General features: G+C 39.0%; 1 protein-coding gene across 1 annotated transcript in view; it reads left to right on the plus strand.

Moving 5' to 3' along the window:
- KCNV1 (potassium channel, subfamily V, member 1) overlaps positions 1 to 5,470 on the plus strand; it is a 6,101-nt gene extending 631 nt beyond the window's left edge. The window contains exons 2-3 of the mRNA XM_010863550.1: positions 840 to 1,395; positions 4,897 to 5,470. Of these exons, the coding sequence (XP_010861852.1) occupies positions 840 to 1,395; positions 4,897 to 5,408 (1,068 nt within the window). The 3' untranslated portion in view covers positions 5,409 to 5,470. The remainder of the gene's footprint in view (positions 1 to 839; positions 1,396 to 4,896) is intronic.
- Positions 5,471 to 9,267: the final 3,797 nt, after the last annotated feature.

Below are 9,267 nucleotides of genomic sequence, written 5' to 3' on the forward strand. Positions count from 1 at the left end.
GGACAGGTACCCGCGAAGCGCCGGGGGCGGGGGCGCAGCGGGGCGGGGCGGGGCAGCGGGCGCCGTGGGGATGGGGCGTCCAGGGGCAAGATTTGAGACTTCACCCAAGCCTCGCTCGAGCCAGGCCTAAGAATACTACCTGTGGCCGTTTAGGAGCCAGAAGAAGGCAGGGTGGTAGTGGGGGCCGGAAAGCATCAAAGCCAAGTTTTGATGGGACTTTTTGAACCTTCTGCTTTTTCTAGTGAAGGTATGCTAATTCATTTGTAATCAAGATCGGTCAGGCCTGCAATAAAGATCTGGTGATTGTAAAGATGAGTCAAAAATTATGCTCCCCAAAACACACCTACAGGGATGTAGGTTACAGTATAGAGAGTGGTGCTTTATCACACTTAGGAGGCTTCAGTTTTAAAACTTGGATAAAGAACTGCTTTAAATCCAGAAGACAGAAAGTTGGTTCTTTGTGAATAAGTGTGGGACTTTGGTGATCTATTATTTTGCAATTACTTTGCTATTATTACCATTTTATTATGAATATCTTTCCATTACCCACATTAAAAAAAAAAAATTCCCTGTTGCAAACTTCTGTTCTTGTTACAAGAAAAAACTAGGTCGTAAAACTTATTAATCTAAAGTAGCTTTGCTACGTATAATTTATTCTGTATAAACTTCTACCACAAAAGCTCCGTTTTAAAAGCAATAATCTTTCACATTTGAGTCCTGTGAAAAGATGGCCTGGGTAAAATATAGCATGAACTTGTTCTGCATGTTACTGAATTAAGAAGCATGACTTCACTGCCGAGTTTAATTCCCACTTCACTTCAGTATTTTTAAAAAGTTAGACTAATCGGGTTGTCTTCCCTAAAAGATACTTCAGAAGAAAGGAGCTGAGTGAAACGTTAGACTTTAAGAAGGACACAGAAGACCAGGAGAGTCAGCATGAGAGTGAACAGGACTTCTCCCAGGGACGTTGCCCCACCATCCGCCAGAAGCTCTGGAACATCCTGGAGAAGCCTGGGTCGTGCACAGCAGCCCGAATCTTTGGGGTCATCTCCATCATCTTTGTGGCAGTGTCCATCGTCAACATGGCCCTGATGTCAGCCGAGTTAAGCTGGCTGGACCCACAGCTGCTGGAAATCCTGGAGTATGTGTGCATCAGTTGGTTCACGGGCGAGTTTGTCCTGCGCTTCCTGTGCGTGAGGGACAGGTGCCGCTTCCTGAGGAAGGTGCCGAACATCATAGACCTCCTTGCCATCTTGCCCTTCTACATCACTCTCCTGGTAGAAAGCCTGAGTGGGAGCCAGACTACACAGGAGCTGGAAAACGTGGGGCGCATCGTTCAGGTTTTGAGGCTGCTCAGGGCTCTGCGCATGCTCAAACTGGGCAGGCATTCCACAGGTATTCAGGTTTCATGATGCCTTTTCATTCGCTGTTGTTCTTAAGCATTAGGGCTTTGACCAGGGTCCAAGGGAAGCGACTCTTGACTCTCAATTGACACTCAGAATACCACCTGCTATATTTCACCCAATTATGATCTCCAGAAAGGTACTGAAATGCAAAACCTTGAGGTTGTTATCACAGGTAGAGAGGACAACTTGCCTCTCATACACTTTCTCTCCTTAAGACATGTGAGAAACTATTTAACCATATGTTCATTTTATTTTAACCCAGGTGCCCAGAAGATGTACAGAAATTAAAGACACAGTGCTTCTGGAAGGTGCTACATAAAATATGCATAAACAGCACATAATAAGATATGCACAAATTATATATGATATATAGGAACATAAGCCAGTTTCTTTTCTGTGTTGAAGGAAATGTTTTTCACACAAGTTTGTTGGCAGAAGAAAAGTCAGTCCTCCAGGACCTTCTCTGGCTATGCGAAAAGAGATGACTGGGCACTGGGGGCCTTCTCATAATTTGGGAGAAAACAATGGAAATGTTTGCTTTAGAAGTAAAAGGGTCTTTGCGACCCTTTGGACTGTAACCCACAAAGCTCCTCTGTCAATGGGATTTCCCAGGCAAGAATGCTGGAGTGGGTTGCCATTTCCTCCTCCAGGGGATCTTCCCAACCAAGAGATGGAACCCACATCTCCTGCATCTCAGGCAGAGTCTTCACTATGAGCCATCCGGGAAGCACTTACAAGAAAGCTAAAGACGCTAATTAAATGCCCTGTCTAGTATCTGAGAATTTTTTTGTCCTGAACTAGGGATGTATAAGAGAGACAGTAACAAGAATGCCTTAGCTTTTTGTATGTATCCATAAAGCCTTGAAAATCTAAAGAACACTCTCTCTAGAAAAATGTCTACACAAAACACACACACACAATTGTACATGAAAAATTATAGGCAAATCAGAGGAAATCATACAAATCCATTAAAGATGATGCTTCCATCCCTAAGGGCAGGGATTCTCAGTGACTGGCCCTGCCGTCTGTTAGATGTTCTGGAGCACATATGTGTTCCCTTATGTTAGACTTTAATAAAAACAAGAATCCCTTGAAAAGCTTGTTAAAATGCAAATTCTGAGCCCCAACTCCAGAGACTCAAATTTTAGTTTTGGGGGTTGGATCCAGAAGCATGCATTTTAACAAGCTAACTTTGATGTAGGTGGTCTTGAGAAACACTTTGAGAAACACTGGAGTAGGATACAATATTAATACGAAACATATAAATACAAATAACTGACTAGAGACTCCTATTCCCACTGATTTCCCTGGATATATGCCTGACTGGTCACCTAAAAGGAGTTGATGGTAGAGGTCTCTCCTTATATATCTAGGAAGAAATGAACCTCAGATATGTTTTCCCCCCACATCTCTGAGAAAACTAGGACTGCTCCTAATATAATTTTGGTAGTGTGTTTTCCTAGCTAGCCTCACATACCAGGAATTTGATAATGGGGTTTCCAACAACTTTTAGAAGTACCACTCTTTGTTTTCTGACACCCATAATGGGATGCTTTCTTCTAGTATTTATAAACTCTTCACAGGATTCAATTTAAAAACACCCAGTAAAGACTACGTTTTTCCCCAAAAGAAAGGAAAAGGAAAATAATAGTAATTTCCACAATGTCACCTCTTCAAAGGTTTTCTCAGTTCTAAGGCAAGTAGAAGTATTAATAAAGTCTTAATTTATTGAAAAGATATGAGCAGTTGCAATGAATATTTGACAGTTTTGTCTTTAGCATTACATTTAGCAAAATATAAACATAGAGCACATATTTCTCTAGGTATTAACTATAAATAAAATGGAGAAGTATTATGAAATAATGGTTTAAGAAGACAGTGGTGGACCAGACAGCCTAGTTTTAAGTCTTTGGCATGTTACTTTGTACTAAATATGCTACTTTTCTGTGCCTTGGTCTGCTCACCCGTAAAATGGCATAATAAATATAACATCTATCTCATGTTATTGTTTAGGATTATCTGAGTTAATTGATATAACCTGCAGAAATTCAGGCCACTTTATTTCTTTTCCAAATGAACTGTTTAGAACATTGGAATGACAATAGTCTTTCCAAACACTATGCATTTCTTCATATGTTCTCAATTTCAGAAATCCAATTCAATACAGACACATCAAGGCCAGTTTTCTAAAAGGTATTCTAAAGATATTATTTAAAATGCCTTTTAAAGTTAAATCTCAAATTATTTTCATTGGTCTTTTAAAATAGCTGGCTAATAATTAAAGAACATCTCAAAATTCTAAGAACAAAATTCAGAATAATGAGAGCAGAAATAGTATTTTAATGTATTTAAAATAGTCTCTAGTGAATAAAAATTTAAACGTAATTCCAAGAGGTATTACTTTGGACTTTTGAGACAATATCACTGTGACATCATGTTAATATGACTTCAAAATATGGATAAACTTTAATCAGTATCTCTAGTGTTAGGGAAGATACCTTATTCAAATAGCGATCCTATAATGGGCTCCTCTTGTTATAACTTTGGTATTTAGAGCAAAAATTTCAATGGGTGTCATTGAAATGGAGGAGTCCTGGAACCCCTCCTGCTACACCTTTAAGAATGTCCTCACATGTAGATTTGATGTTCTTTTGTGAATTTTGTTCCTGAATCCTAACTTGTTTTTACTGCTTCACTTCATTCTCATCTTTTACTTCTTCTGGCTCTTTCAGATTATGATGCCCCTAATTGTGTTAAACTTTATCAGGAAAGTGAGAAAAACAGACACATAAAATATAAGGAGACAACATAAAACTGCCTTTGAATAGTGTGCAAGGTGATGCATCAAAATGCAGACTTGACCAAAAGAGCCCTCCTCGTACAATGCTGCAAAGGCTCTCATTGTCTAAAGGACAAAGTGCTATCAAATGTCCCCTGCCTGCCCTTCATCTCTTCTCTCATCTTTTTTGTATAAATAGTAGGTGTTTAATAGCTAGGAGCTTCCCAGGTGGTACTAGTGTTAAAGAACCCGCCTGCCACTGCAGGAGACCTAAGAAACACAGGTTCGATCCCTGGGTTGGGAAGATCCCCTGGAGGAGGTCATGGCAAGAATACCCGCCTCCAGTATTCTTGCCTGGAGAATCCCATGGACAGAGGAGACTGGCGAGCTATAGTTCACAGGGTGGCACAGAGTCGGATATGACTGAAGCAACTTAGCATGCACACACGCACGTGTTAATAGATAAGTGAATGAATGAATCTAATTATATTTATTTTTAGCCTTCTCAATCAGTCCCCGTCAACTAGACTAAGAACTTCCTGAAGATTTTAACTTATCACCTTTGTACCCCCAGAACTTTGCCCAATGCTGGAGCCATAGGAAATGTCAAATGCATGTTTTGGGATGGATAGCAGGGAAGGAGAGGGAGAGGAAATGGGGAGAGGAAGGGAAAAGGGGTGGCCGTGACTGACACCAACTGTTCTATTTCAGGCTTACGATCCCTTGGAATGACAATCACCCAGTGTTATGAAGAAGTTGGCCTGCTGCTCCTGTTTCTATCTGTGGGAATCTCTATATTTTCAACTGTGGAATATTTTGCTGAGCAGAGCATTCCCGACACAACCTTCACAAGCGTCCCTTGTGCCTGGTGGTGGGCCACAACGTCCATGACTACCGTGGGATATGGAGACATCAGACCAGACACCACCACGGGCAAGATTGTGGCCTTCATGTGCATCTTATCTGGAATCCTTGTCTTGGCCTTGCCCATTGCTATTATTAACGACCGCTTCTCCGCTTGCTACTTCACCTTGAAGCTCAAGGAAGCAGCTGTTAGACAGCGTGAGGCTCTGAAGAAACTTACCAAGAATATAGCCACTGACTCATATATCAGTGTGAACTTGAGAGATGTCTATGCCCGGAGTATCATGGAGATGCTTCGACTGAAAGGCAGAGAAAGAGCAAGTACTAGGAGCAGTGGAGGAGATGATTTCTGGTTTTGAATTCACTTTCAGTTTACTTACAAAACTTGTGTAAAACTAACTTGATTGATAAAGCCTTGATGTGGATGTCTGTACACTGCTGCTGAGTCTCTTTTGAGTCCTGCCTGTGTTCATTTTAGTTGACACGTTGCTTGGTCTACTAGAATAGCCCACATCCCCCCAAAACAACAGCACATTGTTCTGACACACTTGAGTCTCAAAAATAGCCATTTAACACCACCCAAGGCAGCAAGGCCAATAGACACGTGTTGGAATTGTCAAATATAAAATAATAGTGTAATGCATACAATAACATTAAACGTTTTCCTATCACTAATTTTTAGAGTCTTTTGCACCTCTAATTTTAAAGGATGGACATTAAACGGCATAGCCCAGAGCAAAGATAAGTGAACATTGAAGATCATGGTGAACAATTTTGTTATAAAAAGATACTCTCCAAGTAAGTAAATCACTCCTTTCTTGAACAGTTAAAGCTGCTGAATATAACAATTAGCTTTTCGAGAGAAAATCCTGATTTGATGATCATAGACTGAGTGCCTATCTTTCCTCTGGTGCAGACGTTGGTCCCAAATGGACTGAGTTCTGTGTTCCATCATTAGTTTTGAAGGTAGAATCCAAAAACTACCTAGGCTGCAGTAGAAGAGGGCTAACTAAAGGCTTTCAGAATTGCACTTCCTCATCCTTCCCATGGAGTGCATATGTGGAGCATAAAGGCAATATCTCTTTATACTCCATGGAAACTAGATGGTCTTTAAATATCTCGTTATTGACTCAGTGTTCAAGTTATGTCTTTAAAATGGTGACTTTGTAAGTAAAGTTGAAGTGGTGAGGATCTTAAATGTATATACACTGAAATTATTAAATCATCTTATTTCATAATATGAGAATGTTATGTTGAGTGATACCATTGGATGAATTTGACAATCTTTCAATTGTTAACAAAAAGTATTGTGGATAGCTTTCTGACCGTTGGGGTAAATAGCAAATGTTCCAACTTCACATGCATTTTGACAGTATTTCAGGATAAAATAAAATTCCTAGTCAGTTTGTTATATAATTAAAGCCAACAGTTCTAAACCTGGGAATTAGTTTATGATTGCCAATGTTCTTGTAAATGAGATTTCAAAAACTAAGAATAATATAGAGTATTATTTTCATACCTGCAATCTCAGTGAATATAATAGTGTCCCCAAGGGGACAAAAATTGTTTCTTTGAGGGGGACAAAAAATCCTACTGTTTTTATTCATACAAAACATATATCCATGCAATACATAAAGAGATTATAGCATATATCTTTGGTATTAATATTCCATGGGCTGGGAAATTAGAAAAATGCCTAACAGGTCCTTTCTAGGGTTGAGTTATGGTAAGAAATAAATACTGAGAAAGACAAATTTAATATATGTCTGTATAATATGTCATTAAATCTATTTAAGGATACCTTATTATAAACTCGGAGAAGGCAATGGCACCCCACTCCAGTACTCTTGCCTGGAAAATCCCATGGACAGAGGAGCCTGGTAGGCTGCAGTCCATGGGGTCGCTAAGAGTCGGACACGACTGAGCGACTTCACTTTCACTTTTCACTTTCATGCATTGGAGAAGGAAATGGCAACCCACTCCAGTGTTCTTGCCTGGAGAATCCCAGGGACAGGGGAGCCTGGTAGGCTGCCGTCTATGGGGTCACACAGAGTCGGATACGATTGAAGTGACTTAGCATAGCATAGCATAGCATATTATAAACTACAAAGAAGAGAGAGAGGAAGAGAGAAAAGACAGGAAAAAGAACAAAAGAAAGTCCAGTCAATTGTAAGATACCACTGATTGCAAAATGCATCCAGAGTTTCGATATGTAAAAATTTTAAAATGCGCATCTTAAAATCAATGAAATATCATATACACTACCTCTAGTTCTCTTATATGCCTGGTTAAGCTCTAAAAACCTTTTCTTGGATGGCATGAGTTTTAATTGTATGCTAAAATACTTTAATCCATTTGGCTTGTTTCCACTTCTCCCAAATATTATGAAATATTTAAGAGATATGAGTAGTAATAAAATAAATATTTTCCCTCTTACACAATTCCCAGGTGTTAGAGCATACCACAGGGCCACTTGCCCTAATATAAATGCCATCCACAATCTGAAGGGGAAATAGACACAGAAGGCAAACTCATTCTGGCTTATCTAGAACTCTCCCCAAGAAGAGATCCAGGCTGCACTCTGTACTCATCATGTACTTTGTCACTGTATCTTCAAGGTATTCCTATTACATAATAACTATTGATAAACTCTTCTAATTATATAATTTATATCTTTATCCATCCAACAAATATTGATTCAGGATCCATTTGTGTGCTGGGGCTTGAGATTCTTTGTTAAACCAGATCAAGTCCTATTCTCTTGCATTTAATATTCTATTCAAGACTGCGAGGGGAACACAGATGACAAAGCTGAAGCACAAAAAGAGGAAGGGACCTGCCCAAATTCACACAGCCCATGGAGAGTGCCAGAACCAGGAATGAGTTCCAACCTGCTGGTCCCTGAAAATGATACTCCTTGAAGGTATATGACAGATTTCATTATTCCCATATACACTGTGCGCAGGGATACCCTCCAGGGGCAAGTAAGCCAATTCCTTACGGCTAGAGAGATTCAACATGCCTTAAGAAAAACATCAGCTTATTCTCAAAGGTGGAATGGCGCATCTAAGGAACAGCTGTCACACTGTGTGGCCACAATTAGACAAGAAAAATATTATCTTTAGAATAATTAATAGCTAGAAAATAAAAAAGTGTATTACATGTCTACTTTTCCTACTGCAGAAAATTCTAATATGTTCTCCAGAAATATGGTATGTGAACTGTATAAATTTTGTTGAGACGTGGACATTTCAAAAGAAATTTTAAAATATTACTGCTTAGTCAGTTTTGTTGTTATATAAAATATTGGTGTATCTATTCAATAAATTGTACATATAAGCAAACCAAATTTAAGTAACAAATCAAGGCAAGAACTTTAATTTTATATTCCAATATTTTAAAAATTTGATATTTGTCAAAAGTCTAAGAATAATTGCTATAGAACAATATTTAATTTGTTTGGACATATAAATAATTTGGCTATAGGCTATTTAAAGAACACTAGTTTAAAACATGAGAAGGAAATGGCAGCTCATTCCAGTATTCTTGCCTGGAGAATCCCATGGACAGAGGAGCCTGGTAGGCTACAATCCATGGGGTTACGAAGAGTCAGACACGACTGAGCAACTTCAATTTAACTTTTCACTTTCACGCATTGGAGAAGGAAATGGCAACCCACTCCAGTGTTCTTGCCTGGAGAATCCCAGGGATCAGGGAGCCTGGTGGGCTGCCATCTATGAGTCGCACAGAGTCAGACACCATTGAAGCGACTTAGCAGAAGCAGCAGCAGCAGTTAAAAACATTTGAGTGCATAGAGGTAATGTTTGAGTACCTAAAGGAGCAATTTTAAGAAATTACTGAGGTATGTATAGTAGAAGTGGCCTCAAGTTCATGTTTTACTGGGATTTTTTCTATATATATTAATACAAGGAATAGTTGCATTTACCATTTTAATGCAAATTAGTATAAAGCATAATGTATTAAATGCACAAAGAATTTAACTGAGGTAGAAATCTCAGTGCTGTGTTTCAATGTGCAATTCTTGCTGTCATTAAAATCTTTCAACTAGTTCTTGCAGAAAATATACATGTTGGCCCAAGTTATCTGAGCAAAACATTATCACTGAGTAAGCTTACTGCTTTGACAAATATTTCTACTGATACATTCTGTTAACATGAAAAGTCTGCTCTTTTGAAATATGAGCCATTAATATCTCTG

The sequence above is a fragment of the Bison bison genome, unplaced genomic scaffold (assembly GCF_000754665.1).
Source record: "Bison bison bison isolate TAMUID 2011002044 unplaced genomic scaffold, Bison_UMD1.0 scf7180017864491, whole genome shotgun sequence".
In the NCBI taxonomy this organism is placed as follows: domain Eukaryota; kingdom Metazoa; phylum Chordata; class Mammalia; order Artiodactyla; family Bovidae; genus Bison; species Bison bison.